Source organism: Pteropus medius, unplaced genomic scaffold, assembly GCF_902729225.1.
Source record: "Pteropus medius unplaced genomic scaffold, Ma_sr-lr_union100, whole genome shotgun sequence".
Classification (NCBI taxonomy): Eukaryota; Metazoa; Chordata; class Mammalia; order Chiroptera; family Pteropodidae; genus Pteropus; species Pteropus medius.
Window position 1 is genome coordinate 16769044 of NW_024342471.1, and position 19541 is coordinate 16788584.

A 19541-nucleotide genomic window follows, 5' to 3' on the forward strand; every position below is an offset into this window, starting at 1 on the left:
GCAGGTCCCTGTGCCCTCATATCCCTCCCACGTCTCCTTCAGCACAGCTCAATGGCAAGCCCAGAGGTGAGGTAACAGGAGGGGCGGGGTAGTGGACTCCCACTGGCTTTCTTCACGAGATCGAGATCGCTGCCTTAATTTACAAGGCCTGAGTGAGTCTCATTTCCCCAGTGCGTGTTGAGTAATTAACTATTAATAAAAGCATTACCGAGTTAACCACGGGGGCATGTTTAATTCATGGGGCAGCCCTGCAACAGGACGGAGGCTCTGGCCCAGTGGGGATTCCTCCCAGAGCAAATTATTGCCAGAGGGATGCTGCTGCCACCCCTGTGGGCCATCCTTTAGCCCCTAACCAGAGGGGCCTAATCCCAGGAGGGTGCCGAGACTGCTGGCATCCCAACCAGAGGGCTGCACAGCTAAGTGGGAAGAACAGGGACCTGGGAGGTGTGAGCCCGGGGGGTGGGGAGGCTCCTGCTGCTCTTGGGGACTGGTGAGGTGAGTGTGCTTGGGCAAGTCGCCTAGCCTCTCTGATCCTGTATCTCATCTGGAAAGTGAGGCAGCTAATCACTCCGATCTCCCAGGGGTGGGCTGCAGGAGTAAAGAGGGGTGGGAAAAGATGCGGTGGATGATCCGATGTTCTTCACTTGTGTGGCATTATCTTTAGGACTTCCTTGCTCCCTCCCCTTGCCCCAGATTCTTCAAGAGCAACCTGGGGGAACGATTCCTATCAGGAATACTTCCTGGGGACCTGGGGGTTTTTCAAAGGAGGGAGTCCCTCCCTGCCCCATCCTCTTAGCCAGGTGCACCTCTGGTCAGCCAGGGTGAACTAACTCCTACAGTGCCCAAACGCACCGTCCTCAGGCTCACTCGTGCCTGTGCGCCTCTGAATCTGCTCTCCCCCATCCCCACCCCCAGCCTGGCATGCCTTTACTCCTATGTCTGCCTGGCAACTCCTACTCAGTCTCCAAGACTCAGTTTGAAAGGGTCAGCTCCTCCTGGAAACCTTTGCTCTCCTGTCCCAGGCAGAATTAGTTGCTCCTTTTTCTGTGCCTCCCGCACATTCTTCTATTATGGTGTCCACCCACCATCCGTCCGTCCGTCCGTCCGTCCATCCATCCACCCACCCGCCCACCCATCCACTTATCCATTATCCATCCATTCACTCATCCATCCACTTATCCACCCATCCATATGTCCATTCTATTTATTGAGCACTTACAGTATACATCTCTGATCATGTTGTTTTGAAGTTTTGGACAAGTTTGGCTTTCCATAGACCAGTGGTTCTCAGTCTTTTCAGGGTCAAGGACACCCTCCCCCAGAAAAATGCAAGTACGCATATACATGCCAGATCTTGCTTCCCTCTTCAGGGACCCCTGGTCATCCCTGAAGCCTGGCTGTGGCCCCTGGGTGTGGTGTATGCTGTGATAGGCTGCTCAGATTCCCCCTTGGGAATGAAAGACTAATTCCCTTGCTGCCGGGAGAGGGGCTGGAATATGGTCCTCAGCTGTCAGCCTTTCTTGGAGATTCTCTTGATTGGAAGAAACCCACCTCACCCTTCCAGTAGGCCCACTTCCAGTGACAGAACAGGGCCGAAGTGCAAAGGCCTGAACCTCTCACCACACTTGACACAAGTCTGAAGGGTTATCTCAGCTCTAGGGCTCCCCATGGGGTACTGAGACCTTCGCTGAGACTCAACTTCTCCCTCCGCCAAAATCTGCATCCTTCTCCTCCCTTCCACGTGTTTCTCCCAAGAACAATTCCTAAACAATGTCCTACACTCTAATCTCCATCTGAGTCTACTTCCCAGGGAACCTACTGGATTAGAAGGCCCTACAGAAGTTCCTTGCGGGCAGCGATGGCATCTTAAATGACTTCTGCACCTCCAGCAGCTCTACTGGGCAGAGCACGTTGCAGATGCTCCAGAAACATTTACTGAATGTATTTTAATGCATTTTCTCCTGGTTCTCTGTTCTGCCCCTCTGTTGTCCTAGCAAGAGAGTTCTCATCAGACACCCAAGAAAAAGGGACTGCCCCACCAGCAGGATGCCAGCAGGACTAAGGCTGTGGGTCTGTTTCTGGGAAATACACTAGTTGCCAACGAAACTGCTGATAACCATGGGAACAGAAGTCAAGCTAATTGGTTACTACAAAGCAGGGGCAAAGGGGCCTGGCTGATGTAAGGGCTGTGTGGTGAGGGTGAAGGTCAAGGGAATGGCTGGGGGGCTGGAGGCTGGCAGGAACGGGTGGTGGTGGTGGGGAAGCTTTTTCCCTTGTAGGGCAAATTGTTTAGAAGTGAGGCTGGTTCCCATGACTTAGAAAAACCCTACTTCCCACTGTTGGAAATTCTATTACAGAACAAATATCTATTAAGTGCCTCAGTGTGCCAGGCATTATAGCAAGGATGGTGACCTTGCAAGGCTAGGAGTCCAATGCTTGTTCCTCCTCTCACTCGCTTTGTCACCCAGGCACATCCCGTTGCCGACATTTACTAAGAGGCTATTACTATGTGCCCAGCACTGTGCTACTGCTTTACTTTGTTATTGCATCGTCACAATAGCTTCATTAGGAGATAAGCATTATGATTCCTGCTTTATAGACAAGGAAACGGGCTCAGAGGGTATCGGTGACATGCACAGGACACACAGCTAACCACAGGGCCGAGATGGGAATCCAAGTCTGCTGGAGTCCCCGAGGCATGCTTTCAGCCACTGTCATGCTTAACCTCTATGAACTTGGTTTCCACAGCTATGAAATAAGTACAATCAATTCCTACTGCACTGGGCTTTAGGGATTAAAGAACCTATTTCAGAAGCCTAGAGGGTGCCCAGTGAATGGTCCATTGTGTTCTGTTTCCCTGGTGCCCTGCCTCAACACTTCCCCTAGGCCAGGAGGAAGGATGGCCCCATTGGCCATCTCCCCAAGGACGAATGTCTCTATCCCAAGTTCAGCACAATGTCTGCACACAGCACTCACTGAATGCTGCTGACCCAAGTGGGTAATCTGGGGGTCCCCACCCTGTTCTCTGGTCTGTAAATTGGGGACTCCACTCAGTCTAGCATTAGTCTGCGATGCAGAAAGCTGTGGCAAGTGCCACAGAAACGATTCTCTTGGTTTCATGTAACTCTACTCTCAAGCCACTGTGACTTTCCAGTGCTTTTCAGCAGAACGGAGCAGAAACAGATGGAGGTGATCTCCTGAGCCCTCACAGCAGAGAAGGGGACCAGAATGAAGATGAAGGCATTCCAGGTCCCGCCTGCCGTCTCAGGTCTCTCCCACAGGCAAACTCCAGCTTGTTCTCACCCCCACCACAACCTCAACTGCAGACATCCTCATATATTGGGGGCAATAACCTTCCTTCCACTGTAGGCTCCTGGGAGTCAGTGGGCATGTAAGCACTTAAAACTCAAACCTGCAGGTCAGCCCTCCTTCCCTCCTCTGCAGAAGCCTTGGAGCTGTAGGGTGCGTGGGGATAGACACCACAGCTTTGGAGAGACAAGTCACATCCTCGGCTTCCCGCAACCTGTGCAAGCACCGAGTTGCCATAGAAACGCTGCGGCTGAGATGCAATGGCTGCAGACAGCATGGGTGCTTCTAGGGCTCAAAGCTGAGGGTGGACACTATCTGGCCTGGAAGGCCAGATGATTGGGCAGGCAGGGAGGGGGAGAAGGGGAGGGAGCCGTCCTCTAGGATCGGCTGGTAATTGCTGCTAAGTGAGGGGCTGTCATTGAACCCAACACGGAGGCAGCAAGGGCCCCCTGCTCTGTACCCTGTAATTACTGCACCAGACAGCAGCTCTTGCTCCCTCTGTGGGGAGAGAGAAGGACGATGGGGGAGTAGATAGGAAGCTCTCATCCACCTGAGCCAGCAGGGCTCTGGCGGGCTCTCTGGCTGCCCAAGCATCCTGCATCCCAAGCAGCCTCTCAGGCATAGGTGAGAGGCCCTGGCCCCTCCTCTTTGCAGGCTCTCCCCACGTCATCTAGTGTGGAGCACAAGCTTCCTTTAATCCTGGCCTCTGAGCTTGCAGAATCCAAGCAGGGCAGAGGGGCAGGAGCCAGAGAAGGCACCACCTCGACAGAGCCCTTGGTGTCATACCTCTACTTGCGGAAGAAGTCTGCACTGTGAGGCTGAACTGGAGACAAATCTTGGTTCTAATTCTTGGTTCTAAATCTTAGAGCTCAGAGGCTCTAAGGTTCTCAGGCTAGTCATTGCCCCTCCTATGCCGCCGTTTCCCTAGCTGTCAGACTGACAGTGGGACTCAACGATTCTTAGGGATTCTTCTATGGCAGAGGCTGACAAACTGCAGTCAACGAGCCAAATCTTAATTTTGTAAATAAGGTTTCACTAGAACATAACTGTGCCGTTTGATTCTGTCTCCGTGTCTGTGGCAGCATTCCGGCCACAATGGCAGAGTTGAGTAGCTACAACAGAGACCGTGTGGCCCCTAAATGGAAAATATTTACTACCTGGCCCTTTATAGAAAGTTTGCCAACTCCGTTCCTCAAGAATTGATGTTCTCTAGGCTGAATAGTTTTCAAAGCTCCAATCTGATCTGAACAATTCTTAACAAGCCCCATCTCACTTGCCACCCGCATACACCCACTGTACTCTTGCAAGGACCCCTGCCTAGATTTGCAGTGATGGCAGGTCTGGAAGTTTCGAGTCACTGCATGGTGCAATGGCGCCACCTGCTGTGAATGCCTAAAAGCACTTCTGCCCGGAAAGATGGCCCTGCAGCCAGCAGCCCCCTCCCAACCCAGGGGGACCAGCTCACAGGAGCTGGCCAGGCTTCAGAACCATAGCGCATCGCAGCTGCAACCGTGCTCCTCCCTCCCCATTTTATAAAGACTGCAGTCTAGACGGGCCGTGTGACTTATCCAAGGTAAGTGAGTAGAAGGCCCAGGTCCCAGAGGCCCATAACCTGTCCACATACATCCCATGGACATAAGGCACACAGACTTGGCCAGAATCCTAGCGTGGCCACTCGTATAGGGTCTTAGTTCCATGGATGTTAAAAGGATTTTCAAAATAAACGATTATATAACATTTACTCCGTTACCCATATTGACTCAATGTTCAGAACGATTCTGAGATAATTATAACCCCCATTTCATATATGAAAAGACTGTGGCACAGAAAGGTTAAGTGATTTAAGGTCACATAGCTAGTGAGGGGCAGTCAGGCTTCAAATCAAGGATGTGAACACATTAAAGTTCCTGGAATATGGTACTCGGTACACATTAATTTCTTTCCTGCCTGCAGGTGTGGTGGGGCCCCAAGGGAGGGTCCCGTGGCTCAAACAGGAGCATAGTGATGTGGACGCCTGGAGTATGACCAGTCACCTGAGGAAGGCCCCAGGCAGGCAAAGAGGGAAAGATGCCAGGCCTGTACTGCCCCTCTCCACCCCCGCAGCTCCAGGCAACATGAGGCGGCCAGTGGACTGTAAACCCTTTATTTCCAAACTATAAATAGATCTGCTCTCTGAGCAAAGATGCTGTGCAGGTGATGAGGCCCCGGCCTTTCCATCTCCCTTTCCCAACTGCTCCATAGCCCAAACCCAGTCTCCTTAGAAGCCTGTTATGCCTCTGAAATCACAGTCTCGGCAGCCAGAGCCTGGCGCGCAGGCGAGAACAGCCTTCCCTTCTCTCGCTGTGACTCCAGCACAGCTTGGGCCCTGCTCTCGCCAGGTCCACGGCTGGCCGGGTGCTCAGCCCTCTGTTTGACCAACTCCCTGGCCCAGTCCCACCATGAGGTCATGTGCTATCCGAGGTCCGGCCTGGATACTCCTGGCTCGTTGCTCTCAGCTGCTGTGAGGAGCCACCTGGGTCCCCAAACTGCTATCCAGTATAAAGTTGGGGAGTGGCCTGCTTCCAAGCTGCTATCCCTGGGCCACGAAGTATTCCTTCTCTTCCTCCCCATTGTCATCCTCCTCCGGCTGGCTGCTCCGGAGCAGCAACTCCAGGTCAGGGGTGGAGCCCAGCCCCTTCATAGGTTTAGGGCCATCACCTGGGGATAGGAAGAGACCAGTTACAGTTAATAATGGCTGCCTGGTGTGCCCTGATGTGAATGTGAGCTGAGTCACCCAGGCTCCCCCACCAACTCCCTAGAGATGACCCCTGTGTCTTAGGAGTGGCGCTGGTAGAACCACCAGGCACACTTCCTGAATCAGGGACCAGCCGGTGCAGAGGCAGCCGAACTGTGCCGACAGCAACCAGACTAGGACCGCTTTGGGGAAGTTGAGAGCCACTTGCTTCTTTACGGCAGGGCTGGGTTGAAGGGAAATCAGAGGGGCTGAGAGTCCAGTCATGGGGAGAATGTCATCAGAACACAGGCTCCCGAAGCGGGCTCCAGTTACCTTTGGAGTGAAGGGCTTTGAGGGCGACATGCAGGGATATGCCTGAGAGGCAGAGGGCAAAGCCCAGCCAGTTCAGGAGGCTGATCTGATCACCCAACAGATGAGCTGCCAACAGTAAAGTGCAGACTTCCTGTGGGCAGAGAAGCAGGAAGGAGAAGTGATCAGCAGGAGCTGGGCCCTTTGCGAGGAAGGTGGAGGGCTAAGGCACTGGGCATGCCCGCAGGAAAGAGCCAGCCCTGCCCAAAGTCCCAGGCTGGGGTAGGGGAAGCTTCCACAGGCTCAGAGGACCAGGCCTGCCTGTAACACTTTTCTCCCTTTGTTACCGAGATGCAACAAAGGAGGTGCTTTTCACAGAATTCTGTCAGAATTAAGAGGTAAACCAAATCCAGTGTGTCCACAGGAATGAAGGAGAGCTGCCCTTCTAGAAGGCACCTACAGTTGGAGAGCTCTCAGTCACCAGGGAGAATGCGGTCACACTAGGGTGTACAGGACACTCACTGGTCCCGGGGTTTGTCATGCACAGTGACTACAAACGGCACTGTGAGACAATTCATTCCAAGAACCACAGCTTATGTCTCTTACTTGGTTGGCAACCAGAAGACCCTTGGGGACGCCTACATTTCTGTTTTTAGGCAACAGTGCTCCAGTATCAGTGTCGCCTGGTCAGGGCAGTCTCCCTCTGTGGCCCGGATCAGGGAGGAGGGAGAGATGGTCAGGGAGGGAGGGGAGATGTGACGAGAGGAGAGGCAGGGCAGTGGTAAAGGCAGGATAGGCAAACACAGGGCACTCAGGATATACGCATCCCTGGCTGAGCCCATGGCAGACACTGCCAATCAATCACAGAACTTTTTACTAATGAGTCTGGATGGGGCTTCAGGCTGCTGCCAAATGACCAGAGTTGGTATTCCTGGTAATTATAAATGCATCCCAGGCCTAGAGGAGTCCGACCCGGCTTTGCATGCCAGCTCAGCCACCATGCTGTGTTCTCTTCAGTAGGAGCAGCTCTTCACGTCTGATGACCACTCCCACCTACAGGGCGCAGTGAGGATGGGAGGGGATACAGATGAGAACGTGGCACTTAGCACCCTAATGAGGTATTTCTGCGTCTTCTCTGCAGGCCTTGGGTGCAGGAGCTGGGACGGGAACTGCTGTTGAGAAAAACCCTCAGGAGGCTCCCCTTTACGACAGGACTGGGGTCACCTCCAGTCTGTACCTTAAAAATGCCGGCAATGGAGAGAGTGAGGCTGGAGGTTCTGGAGACCAGGAGGAACTCGGAGAAGCCCAAACCAAAGGCAAGAATCCCACCAAGGAAGAGGCTCCCAAGTACCCACAGGAGCGGCCCTGTGTCCTGGAAACGGAAGATTTTCTCAGATGTGGACAAATGGAGACCTGAAAGCAATGAAGGAAGAGGGGGCGGCCATGTCCTGGGTGTGCCTGCCCAGGCGGCCCCGCCCTCCCAGCAGCCCGGTGAGATCTGCTGCTGTCTGTCGCAGTGCAGTGCAGTGCGTACTTCCTGACACCTGCTGACTGAGGACCTAAGGAAAAGGATGGGAGAAGCCCACGCAGGGGGACAGTGAGGAAGCAGCGATGGCTGCCAGAGCCCCGGGGCCGTACAAGCTGGCGATCTGATGGGAAGTGGTAGGAAGGGCTCTGCAGCCCCTGGGTTAAGTAGAGGAAGCGGGCACCGCAGAGCAAACCGACAGAGGCACGTTGCTCTTCCACAGGCAGTTCCCCACCCATCCATGGGGAGGATGGGCGGGGCTGGTGACTTCATGTGGCCTTTGCAGCTGTGATAACTAGTGGGCCAAAGAGAGGTGGGGCAGTCCATCAAGTGAGGACTGCTGACGTCCTGGTTCACTGGGGAGTCCCTTGTTCTCACTTTCAGGCGGAGACAAAACTCCACCCTTACCATCCTTCGCCATTTCAATCCAGGCTTTGCCATTACAGAGCTGTGGGACTTGCCAAGACGCCCCTTTCTGAAGCACAGTTTCCCTACTAGCAACATGGAAGGGTTGAGACCAGACCAGTGTTTCTCAAACAGATGGTATAATTTCATGAACAGTTCTCGAAAAGCAAATACTGCATATAAATATACGACAAATGCCACGGTCCCTTGTTCCAGAGACACCCACACAAGCATCCATGCACTAAATTTTGCTTTAACTTCCAGAGGGTTCTCGGTTCTGCAACGCTGTCCATCCAAGAGATGACTGCTGGAAAGGTTCCTTTGATATCAGCAAGGTGTGAGGTGATTCCTGAACTAGGCACAAAGGACACACTTGTGGGAGCAAGAGGCTGGTCGAGGACTTAAGCGATTTTTTGGAGGGAAGCACCGAGGAAATGCAGAGTGGCAATGCCCAAGACCTCAGGCAAACAGCCTCCCGACATAGGCCACCTTGTCTGGTGCTGGGCTCAGCAGCACTGCAGAGGCGTCGGCAAATTGAAGGGAATTCAGGGAAAGCAACATAAGTAATGAAGGCGCTTGGGGGATTAATTTACCAGAAAAGATTAGAGGAGCTAAATCCACACAGCTCTGCTAAGTGACGACTACCAGGGGCTTTTGGCTGAGGGTTTGCAGGGATAGGGAATGGTGTAAACACCCAGGGAGGGAGGGAGGGAGGGAGAGTGTTGGTACAGGGGGCCACAATGAAAAAAACGGGGAGATTTTTAAAAGGAAAAAAATGAGGCTGCAGAACAGAAGTTTCCTGGACAACGGGGCTGCAGAATAATTTTCTCAGAAAGGTTCCAGACGCTTCACTGCTTGAAACTTAAATGGATGTGGACAGAATTTTCTGTAATGACCCTGAGGACAGAAGGGACTCTGGGAGGAAGGATAAACAGACGGAGACAAAGACTAATCCCAAAACATCGGAGAAAGGAATGTGGCGCTGTTACCTCCAGGCCTAGGCCTTTCAGCTTCTCTGGGAGATGACAGGCTGCCCCCAAACCCCCAACCCCCACTCCAGAAACGTACACCCAGCCAATCCAGCACACACTTGACACATGTGAGCCTACTGTTCCCACTTCCCGGTCTGTGCCGCCCCCAACGGCCTGTCAAAGTCTCATTCATCCTCCCGAATACACATCTAGGAAGGCTTCTGACTCGCCTTTCCACCCCAGCATCCTGAGAAAACTCCTGACCCTCTGCTCTAAGAGGCAGAACACAGCATAATAGTTACGAGGGATTCTGGAGTCATGGGGCCTGGTGCAAGGTTATCTTTATTGCTCTCTACCTCAGTTTCTTCCACCTGCAAATGGGTATATTAACAGTACTGCCACGCAGGGTTTTGGAGAATATTAAAAAGTGAATATATTTAAAATGAATAGAAGAACCCTGACATACCTTCTGAGCTGTACACATTCACTGTCATCTGCTGTATTTAATACACACTTTCTACGCAGCATTTATCATGCTAGATTCTAGTCGCTCAGCTGAAGTGTCCGTCCAGCCCCTAGGCACTGCCAGGGGAGGGGCCGTAACTTTGATCTCTGCATCTTATACAACTACCACAGTGTCCGGCTCAGAGCAGAGATTAGCGATCTGTTGCACTGAGGTGCCCCAACCTACCTTCAAATATGGCAAAGAGAGGGAAGAGCCCGAGAAACATGAGTGGCTGCAGGTGGAACATGGTGTCAATGGGGTTCTGGAGTCCTGTAGGATGGGGACATGGGCAAGCTGTCAGGCCTGGCCCGGCCTGCCTCCACCCCGCCTGGTGCCCAGGACCCTCTCTCACCAAGTTCCGCCTTCTGCAGAAGCATCTGGGTAAGGGTCCAGCGAATGCCACCAATGAACGAGGCCCCCAGCACCAAGGCAAAGCCCTCCATGTTGAACTGCGTGGACTTGTAGGTGAACATGAAGAGGCCCCCGGCGATAAGGAGGACCACCAGGACCAGAGCCGCACGCTATTAGAATGGGGAGCAGTGGCAACTAACTTCGGGGTCTTGAGGTCATCAAACCTGGAGTTTGGGGGTCAGCAGCCATCTTGGTTGTCCCTTTTTTCCCCACCACCCCGGGGGGTTCTGGGCAGCTCCTTCCTATTCATGTATGCAGAGCTGACATTCAGCTGCCACGTACCCAACATCCCTACCTGACCTAAAATAAAACACTAAAGTGCTTTCCTGTGGCTGTCCTAGGTCCCCAAGTGGCCTTGCTGCCTCCCCTGTACTAGCAAACAAAAGGTGCTGCCTTGCACAGCAGGGAGCCTCCAGGACCCTGCCTGACCTGACCCTTGTCCTTGAATCCTTCTCACTTGGTCGTCACTCCTGCCTGCCACACTGGCTTTCTAAAAACTGTCAGTAGTGCTGAATCCTAGGTCCTTCCTCAGCGATGGGAATTTCTGCCACCTGGGCTGGGCTTGTCTCTTCTGTCACGGAGACAAGCCACAGCTCAGATCCCCCTTTTTATTCCTGGCATCTGCGGGGGCAACAGGGACAAAAGGGAAGCTGGGGCCTCACCAGCTCCTCCAGCTTGAAGATCAGAGAGAAGATCAAGATGAAGAGCACGGCTGAGGATTTGGTCATTGTGTACCTGGAAGCGAAAAGTACCACAATGCACCGCTGGAGCCTGGGGCTCAGACCCGCCATCGAGAAAGGAGCCCACGGCACGATCAGTGGGCGAGAAAAGTGGGGGAGCTCCTTGACCTCCCGGAGGGCAACTGGCTCTGCTCAGGGCAGCAGGGCAATCTGGGTACAAAAGACCAAAAGAAGGTGGCCTGCGTCATCTGGGCTGGTGTGTGACCTTTAATCGGAAGAAATCTATGACTAACAGGCCTCTGATTATCACAGGGAGCAAGGCTGCAGGTCTGACAGCGAGCTCACAGAGACCTATTATTATCTACCCCTCAGTGGAGACCAGAATGAGGAAGGAAGGACGGGAGGAGGAGAAAAAGAGAAGGCAGGGGCTGTGCTCTCTGAAGCACAAAATTGGAGGTAAGAAATAACTTGTGCCTCCCCTCCGCATCTGTGTGCACTGCCCTTGCCCCCGGACATGACTGTCATCGTTTCGTCTGAGCCCTTGGCTTCCCTAGGCCACCTGGCAGGCAGGCGCAGCATCCCCTCTGCATCCGACTTAAGAAAGAGGCTGGTGAGTTTCGGGACAGCTGCTGGGTGTCAGGGTGGAGCTGAAAGAGGAGGGCTGGTCCCAGAGGGCGGTGTAGTGGCTGGGCCATCGGCCGGGTATGCAGACAGCCAGCTGGACAGACAGAGAGCTAAAGCCTGAAGGGAGGTGGCGAGGTGTGGCCGGTACTCACAGTGAGACGGTGATGTAAAGGAAGCTCCAGTTGGACAAGCCCACGTCAAGTGCCGTTGCCAGTGCTGTGGAGACAAGGGGCACCCACAGGACACGCGGCATGGCAGGCCGGTGTGGGGGTGCCAGCTGTCAGAATACTTCCGTGAGGCTCCTGAGTGCCCCCACTTAGCCCAGCTCACCCTGGCTTTCTCTGGGGCCTATGGACCCTCCCTTTTTAGCCACGAACTAAAAGGTTGACTCTTCGCCAAAAAAAGGGGTGTGTGGGGGGGTCTGCTCCAGCATCTGGGCTGTAGTCCATTCTGACTGGCTGGGGCCTGTGTCGTTCCCACTTGTTAAATATTTTGAACAGCCCCCATTGAGGGGAGTTAATCTGACCCCACTGATCCCGTAAGTGAAAACGCTACAGAGGGGTCACAGAGGAGGACTGGCCCTCCAGGATCTGACCCCTGCCACCCTCTCAGTTCTCATTTCTCCCACTAACTCTCACCAACGCTGAGCTCTCGGCATCCGGAGACACTTTCAATTCCCATTCAGACCTCCACGTGCACTAAACCTCTCCTGGGCATAGGACCGACAGTCCTACTCACCCCCCAGTCTCGGCCACCTCAGGCCTCGCTCTGGGGAACCCTCCCTGCCCAGCACCCAGCGCCTATCCCAGCCTTGATTGGTCCCCTTTGTGCTCAGCACAAGGGCAGGGATGCACCCCGCTCTGCACTGTCTCCAGGCCTTGGTGCACGGCCCGGTGCAGTGTTCAAGGCTGAGGGAACTACAAAGCCACTGCTGCACCGGCCTCTCTCTGGGTGTGCATGGGGGGAGGAGGCAGGTAGGGGGGGTGCGTAAGAGACAGAAGTGGGGACAGGAAAGGGCAGGAAGAGAAGAGTGAGGAAGCATGGGGGCGGGGGCACGACAGCTTCCCAAGCAACCCTCCTCCCGTCGCACCCCCGACCCCCATGGGCACACACCTGTCGGAGCTACTCTTCTGAGGTAGTCGGTCCAGCTCAGCACCACGCGGGCCCTGTGGCTGGAGCACTGAACCAGCGCCCTGGACAGGGCCGAGAACAGGAAGATCACAGCCAGGTGCAGCATCGTCATGAAGAGGGGGAAGTGGAAGCTCTGTGCGGAGTTCAAAGCACAGCCGGCGCAGGCAGTGTAGAGTGCCAGCCCGCACCTGGCTCCCTCTTCCCTCCCGCCTCTATTTGGTGGCAGTGGTGCTAATTCGGTGCTTCACGAGGGCTTTGCAGTGTACAAGGGGCTTTCGCCCACATTACGATCACTGGGAAGCGACTTAGTCCCAATTTTGGAGGTCATACAGAGAGCAGGTGGCAGAGCAGGTCTCAATTGGAGTGTGGTGCTGTCTCTACCCCTACAACAGCCTGTCAGGTAGCTGCTCCAGGCCCTTCCCACAGCCCACACCCAGGTAAGAGCCAGTGTGGGCCAGGACGGACGTGCCGATCGTTCAATGGAGTATTGAACTACTTCTCCATTGGTTGGTCAACGCTGCTGCCTTGAGCCTCCCAAGTCTCCCCAGCTCATCCCTGTGTGTCCCCCTTCCTGATTTCCCCTCGATCCAAACACTTCTGGGGATCACTGGTGTGGCAGGGCAGGCTGCAGAGCCCTGTCCCATCACTAGTGTGACAGGCCTCTGGTTTGACTGGTCCAAGTCCATGCATTCCTGTTGTTAAATATTAGGGACACTGTAGCCCAGCCACCTCCCTCCCAGCGCCCCCGCACTGCAGGCCTCCAAGTTACCTTTGTCAGCCATTTGTTGTAGAAGGTGATGCCGATGGAGAAGCAGTAATAAAGAAGGACCAGCCCCAGACTCAGCACCGCCTTCCACACAAAGGCCACGTCGAGGGCCCACCTCCCCATCCGTGGCAGCGGCGATTCCCCAGCACGGCGTCAGTGGGGGTAGGCACCCCTCCTGAAGACAGGCCACAGGGGAGCCGGTCGCGCTGGGCCACGACTTTCAACAGGGACGTCTCCTGGTTAGAGGAGTCCTCTTCACCTCCATGATTCAGGATGGTCAGCGGAGCACTAGGCAAAGTGCTCACCTAAGGGGCTGGTGGCCTGAGCCGACCTTCTCCATGGTTAACCAGATGCACGGCTCACAGGTCCCCAGGTCTGATGCTAGAAGGATGAAAAGGCAGCTCTGGTGGCCTGGGCAGAGGGAGAGCCACCTGATTGTATCCACCCCATTCCTGTCCCATAGGGGGATCAGAACATACAGGACGACAAGAAGGAGCCCTCATCCGGCACAGGCACTCACAGCAGAGTTCCCTGTCACATCCACTCTCTTGTCATCTCAAGCTGTTCTCTACAAATTGCCACCAAAGTGACCTTTTACAAACATAAATCTGATCACGTCAGACCACTGCTTTAAAGCCCTTCTGTGGCCTCCAGTGCTCTTATGATAAAGATCAAAGCAGATAAGAGGGCCTGATGGGGCCCCTGCCAGCCCTCTTCCCACAGGCCACCTTCCAGATCCCCAAATACGCCAGGCTCCTTCTTGCTACCTGAAGGAACAGAATGCTCTGCCCTTTCTTCCTTCTTCAGCTGATCTTACTTACCTCCAGCATAAATGGAGTTTCCTCAGGCATGCCCCCCACCCCTTGATGGGTCTCGAGGCTGCTCTCCCAGCTCCCCTACTTCTCCTTCATTGACCCTGTGTAGGGCGTGATGATTTGAGTGATATCAGTGTCCCCTGGGAGGCCATGAGCTCCACAAAGACAGGGACCACTGTGTCCATGTTAGCCCTACACCTCACCCGCCATACTTTAAGTTCTCGTATGGTTTGATGATTCAGTGCAAGAGAGTGGAGTGGGCATGTGATATTCAGGAAACTAATCTGGTCAATTGGGTCACTAATCTGGTGTTAAAAATGGCCCAGGAAACCAACACGTAGTTGCCCTAGCCTCTAACAACCACTCCCTCAGACACGGTGCCTGTCTAAGGGTCTTGCCAAACTAAACCACTCCCTGGCTCCCTATCATCCCGGTCAAGCCCAGTGAGTGCCCGGGGCATGCCAGGCCCTCGGGAGACCGGGCAGACCCCCGGGCCAGCATTACCCCACCTGCTGCTTCATCTGTGTGTCCCTCCTCCCATGCTGCTTTGAGATGTTCCCACCCTGCTGAGATGCCACCTCCTTCTTGAAGCCTTCCTTGAACCATCTGATCAGACATACCCTGACTTACCCCCACCCCAGTCCTTTCTGAAGAGAGCATTTACACCAGTTTGCACCCTGGAACCTAGGTCCTTTCCCCTTCCCTGAGGCAAACTGGGAACTGGCACAAGGCTCATGACCCAAAGGACACCCTAGAGCCGTGGTTCTCTTCAGGGCCACTTTGGAAACCTGCGGTGTGTTTTGAGGGGACACTCCTAGCTTGAGTGAGTGGGGACTATGGGGGGACAGTCCACATAACTAAGAAGTGTTTTGCATCCTGCATGACTTTGACACTCCTGTAGGTGAAAGGTCTGCTTAAAATGACCTGAACCTAGAACCCGACTGTTTTACAGGAAGCACAGAGCAGCTTTTCCATGGTTCTACTAGGTACTAAAATTCCCAAGAATGCATTTGCCACGTACACTGGGGGAAGACTGAACTGAATTTGATAAAAGGGTACCATGAGCTCCCAGTTTGGAAAAGGCACATCACCTACAGCCACAGCATGCACGCTTTCACGCTGCCAACACAGCACGGCTACAGCAGTGTGCACTGCGGCCAACACATTCCCAGAGGTTCGACGGAGTGGCGAGAGCATCGACTGTTCCGATGTGGCTCCTAGTACCCCTGTGCCCAGGAACGACGTACTGAAGCACTTTATTATCAGTTTCTTTCCTTTCATTTTTCTTTTACATTATATGGTTAGGGCATCGCCAATTTTTAAAACATTATGTGTAGGCTGTTTTTATGAACCGTAAGATTCATTTTAAGATAATAGGAGGGGTTGGTTAAAAAATTATTTGTCATTAAAAAGAGAGTGATGCATGCATCCACGGGGTTGAGAACCGCTGTGCTGCGTGACCCACTCCTTAAAGCGCCTCCTGTAAGCTGACACTGGCCCGGTGGATCCTCCCTCTGACCTCCCCGTCAACTCCAGAAGATCCAACTGCCTGCTCGTCCTCTTCGCCCAGATGTCTCATGTCAGGCATCTCACAATGGCCTGTCCAAAACCGACTCCTGTTTTCCAGGAGTCATCCGTCCTCCACCAAACCTGCTCCTCTTCCCACCTCAGCCAGCGGCACCACCATTCACCTAATAGCTTGGCCCAGAAACTTTGTTCTCATCCTTGATTCCTCTTTCTCTCGGCTCACATTCAGTCAACAAATACTGTCAGCTCTACCTTCAAAAAATATCCCAAGTCAGATCACACCTCCTGACCGCCACCACGACCATCCGTGCCATCATCGTCTCTCCCCCACATATGCCTTAGTCTCCTATATGGTTTCCTCTGCTTCTCCCTGCACCTCCCACGGTGAGACTCCTGCTAACACAGCTAGAGAGTGGGGTCTAGAAGAGCTCAAGGCCAATATTCTTTCTTCTAGACCAGGGTTGCTCAACCTTGGCATAATTGACATTTGGAGCCAGACGCTTCCTTGTGGGGAGCAGGCCCTGTCCTGTACACTGCAGGAAATTTTAGCAGCATTCCTGCTCTCTACCCGGGAGATGCCTGTAGCATACCTTCCCCCTCATCCCAAGTAGTGACAATATCTCCAGACATTGCCAAACGTCACCTGCAGGCAAAACTGCTCCCCGTTGAGAAGGACTGCTAACATCACCCGGGTGATGACAGGGCATGCTGGCACTAAGGGAGCTTTCTCTCGGTAGTCCCTTCCCATGGCTCCTACCCACGCTTCTAAGTCAGGGCGGTCTGCACTCTTCCGTGAGTTAACTTTTCGTACCTTCTGCTTTTGCTGCTGCGCCTCCTGCAACACTGCAATGTCCTCCCTCCTCTATTCAAACCTTGCACTTCCTTCAAAGAGCCAGTCCAGGTTCCCCATCTCTAGGAAGTCACCGTGACTTCCCTAGCCTACAGAGAGCACCGTCTGAAAGTTAACAACACTCATTCTCTCATCATCATTTGGAAGGTCACCTAACCCGAAATACAAAATCAATCTCAGCTGGAAGCGTTCTTGGAAATCATCTAGCCATTTATTCAATGTGCATTTATTAAGCACTTCTGTATACCTCTATCACTGGAGATAGAGAAATGTAATTGATAAGGTCCCCACTCTTATTTTATAATAAGGGAAACCAGGCTTAAAAGAACAAATGCTTGTCCAAACTCACTTGCCCAGGAAAGGAATTCCATAGTCTGCCTTACTTTCCTTATGGGGCAGTCTAGCTGGGAGCAGTAGCCACATCAGGGTAGGGCTGGTGCGTCATGGTAGCTCCTGGCTCCCCTTAATCTAGCAAACTGTAACATGGGCAGTGGAGCTTAGTGCCTAAAAGTGTGGGCCTGGAGTGAAAAAGATCTAGTCTCAAATCCTGGCTCCTCGACTTACCACTTTCTGTTATCTGACTTCTGGACCTCAGTCTCCCCAAGTGCAGAGGAGGATAAAATCATGTGCGTCCTAGAAGAGGAGTCAACAGCATCAGGTACAGCACTTGACGCTGGCTAATGGCATGGGCTCAGGCCCCTTCCCCCTTGTCCCCTTAGAGAAACTTCCCCAGCCTGTCCCTGCTGTTTCACTGAGTCATCACACCCTGCTTCGCATTGTCTCTTCAAGGGCCAAGTCTCTATTCCCCTCAGCATCTTATACGACTGATCACTTCCTCTTCTTGGGAAAAATCTCTTGGATGTCATACCACTGTCTCCTGGGTTTTCTGCTTTTATGGACTCCTTCTTGGTCTTCTTTAATGGCTCCTCCTCATAAACCCAACCTGTAAAAACTGGGTGCCTGAGAGTTGGACTCTGGCTTCTCTATCTTAATTTTCACCTTGCGTTATTCCATCCTATTCCACTCGACATGCCAATGATTTGTAAATTCCTTTCATTAGCCCTAACCCTTTCTGTGATCTCCAGACTAGGACATTTGTAGCTCCACTCAAGATACCAAAAACTTAAAGTGTCCCAAGCCAATTCCTTGATTCATGCCCTGAACCTATTCCAAAGTCGTTAGTAAATGCCAACATAATATACCTGGTTACTTAAGCCTGAACCCCAAATCAATGAGGAGGTCATCCTTGACCACTCTTTCTCTCCTGCCTCAAATCCTGTCCTGCCTGTCAGTTCCACCTCTGATATACTTTTTGATCCATCTATTTCTCTTCACCTCTGCTCCACCATCACAGTCTACAAGCTACAATTATTTTTCACCTACTGACTGCAAGACTCCTAACTGGTGTTCCTGTTTCCTCTAACAGCCCTGCTGCCTGGAGTCCACAAAGCAGCTGGAGAGATGGCTTAAGCACAGAGAGCAGACCATGTCCTCACAGAGCTAACCCAACTCCTCAGAAGGCCAACGAGGAAGACATCCCACCATCTGGCCTCTGCCAACATCTGCAACCTTATTCTCCCATCTTTCTTCCCCAGTACAGCCACGCTGGCCCCTGGCAGTTTGTCAAACACATCAAGCCTGTGTCCTTCTCTGCTGTTTACACTGCCTACAACCCCGTTCCACAGACCTTTGCGTGGCTGAACTCTCGAGAGCCCTCTCATCATCCTCACGGCTCCTCCCACTACCTGACGTTTCCTCGTTCGTTCACGAGTTTACTGCCCGCCCTCCACTCGCAGACCCCCGCGGGATGCAGCAGCCTGTCCACGGACAGAGCCGTACTGGCGTGATTCCTGCTGAGGTCCAGGCCCCGCTTGTCGCTGGAGATCAGCAGTGCCCGGAGAAACGCGCGCGGCTGGCGGCCGAGGACAGCGCAAGGAGGCCCCGGTCTCCTCCACAGCGGGGACACAGAGGCCTGGGCGCGCCCCACGCAGAGGCGCTCAAGGTCCAGCGGGGACCCGGCTTCCCCGCCCAGCCCCCACCCTCTCTGGCCCCGGGAGCGCGCGGGAGGGCGGCAGCGCGCCCACTCACCTCCGCCGCGGGCGCTCCTGGCCGAGGTCCCCTTGCCGGAAGTGCGAGGCCGGGCGCTACGCCACCTGGGACGGCATTTCCGCCAGAAACCGCTGGGGGCGGGGCGACGAGGTGGGTGGGGCCCGGGGCCCGCAGGGCGGGGCGGGGCGGATGGCGGAGGTAGGTTCTCGCCCCGCAGTCAGCCTGGATCCCCTCTATCCGGAGCCCCTCGGGCCCAGTGCTGGTCACTCCCTTGTGCTGCGGATGTCTCTGTCTCCTGCGCTCCATCAGGGCATCGCTCTGGAGCCCCCGTTACCTGCTGCAGAACCCTGCGCACCGCGGGCACCCAGGAAATCCCTTATTTACCGATGACGTACAAATTAAATGTTTACCTTATTCCGACCCAGTGCTGGGCAACCATGGAAAGAACTACAAAGATAAATCTCTCATGGTCTTTTTATTCCGGGGTTTCGAGCCAGCTGGGGAGTGCTAAGTCAGGGCATAACATTTTAGGACTTAGAAGATCCGTGGGAGGTACTACGTAATAAACATTTGTGAAACATTTTCTCTGTGCCTGCAACTATAAGAATGATCGCGATTTCAATAGGTCGCGTAGGGGGGGAGAGAGTCCCACACAGAGGAAATAAGGAGGGGAAGAGAAGGCTGGAGCCCGGCTTGGAGCCCAATCATTTATAAGGAGAGTAGCAAAAGCTACACTTGGAAAAGTAGCCAAGGGGCAGGTTGCAGTGGTCCCAAAAATGCCAGCTAGGGAATTTAGATTTTATTCATCTTGCAGGATGGATTAAAAGGAGGCAGAGCCGTTACAGAGGAAGAGCCATTAAAGAGGAAGAGCCATTAAAGGCCAGGGGAGGCTCGGGTTGCAGACTGAATCCCAGTTTGGGGCTTTTTGTTCCCCGCCCCACTCCCCAGCCC

General features: G+C 53.7%; 1 protein-coding gene across 3 annotated transcripts; it reads right to left on the reverse strand.

Moving 5' to 3' along the window:
• Nucleotides 1-5433: 5433 nt before the first annotated feature.
• Nucleotides 5434-18730, reverse strand: SLC35H1 (solute carrier family 35 member H1). Of its 3 annotated transcripts, none has more exons than XM_039864483.1 (10): nucleotides 18630-18730; nucleotides 13353-13730; nucleotides 12566-12716; nucleotides 11605-11668; nucleotides 10811-10883; nucleotides 10090-10258; nucleotides 9924-10007; nucleotides 7569-7744; nucleotides 6356-6485; nucleotides 5879-6006 (listed from the first exon to the last, which is right to left on the reverse strand). In XM_039864483.1, exons 2-10 carry the CDS (start codon nucleotides 13470-13472, stop codon nucleotides 5879-5881), a joined length of 1095 nt encoding a protein of 364 aa, XP_039720417.1. In that variant the 5' UTR covers nucleotides 13473-13730; nucleotides 18630-18730. The 3 variants fall into 3 exon arrangements, with proteins under 3 accessions (XP_039720416.1, XP_039720417.1, XP_039720418.1); XM_039864484.1 differs by lacking the exon at nucleotides 18630-18730 and adding an exon at nucleotides 14171-14252; XM_039864482.1 differs by lacking the exon at nucleotides 18630-18730 and having other exon boundaries at nucleotides 5434-6006; nucleotides 13353-13727.
• Between the last annotated feature and the right edge of the window lie 811 nt (nucleotides 18731-19541).

What these genes read in the sequence shown, in the direction of transcription:
- SLC35H1 (XM_039864482.1), bottom strand. Translation starts at nt 13,472, where the DNA reads ATGGGGAGGTGGGCCCTCGACGTGGCCTTTGTGTGGAAGGCGGTGCTG. An exon ending in TCTGCAGAAGGCGGAACTTG is followed by an intron (nt 10,008 to 10,089) that starts GTGAGAGAGGGT and finishes CCCATCCTACAG; the next exon opens with GACTCCAGAACCCCATTGAC. An exon ending in CCATTGCCGGCATTTTTAAG is followed by an intron (nt 6,486 to 7,568) that starts GTACAGACTGGA and finishes CTCTGCCCACAG; the next exon opens with GAAGTCTGCACTTTACTGTT.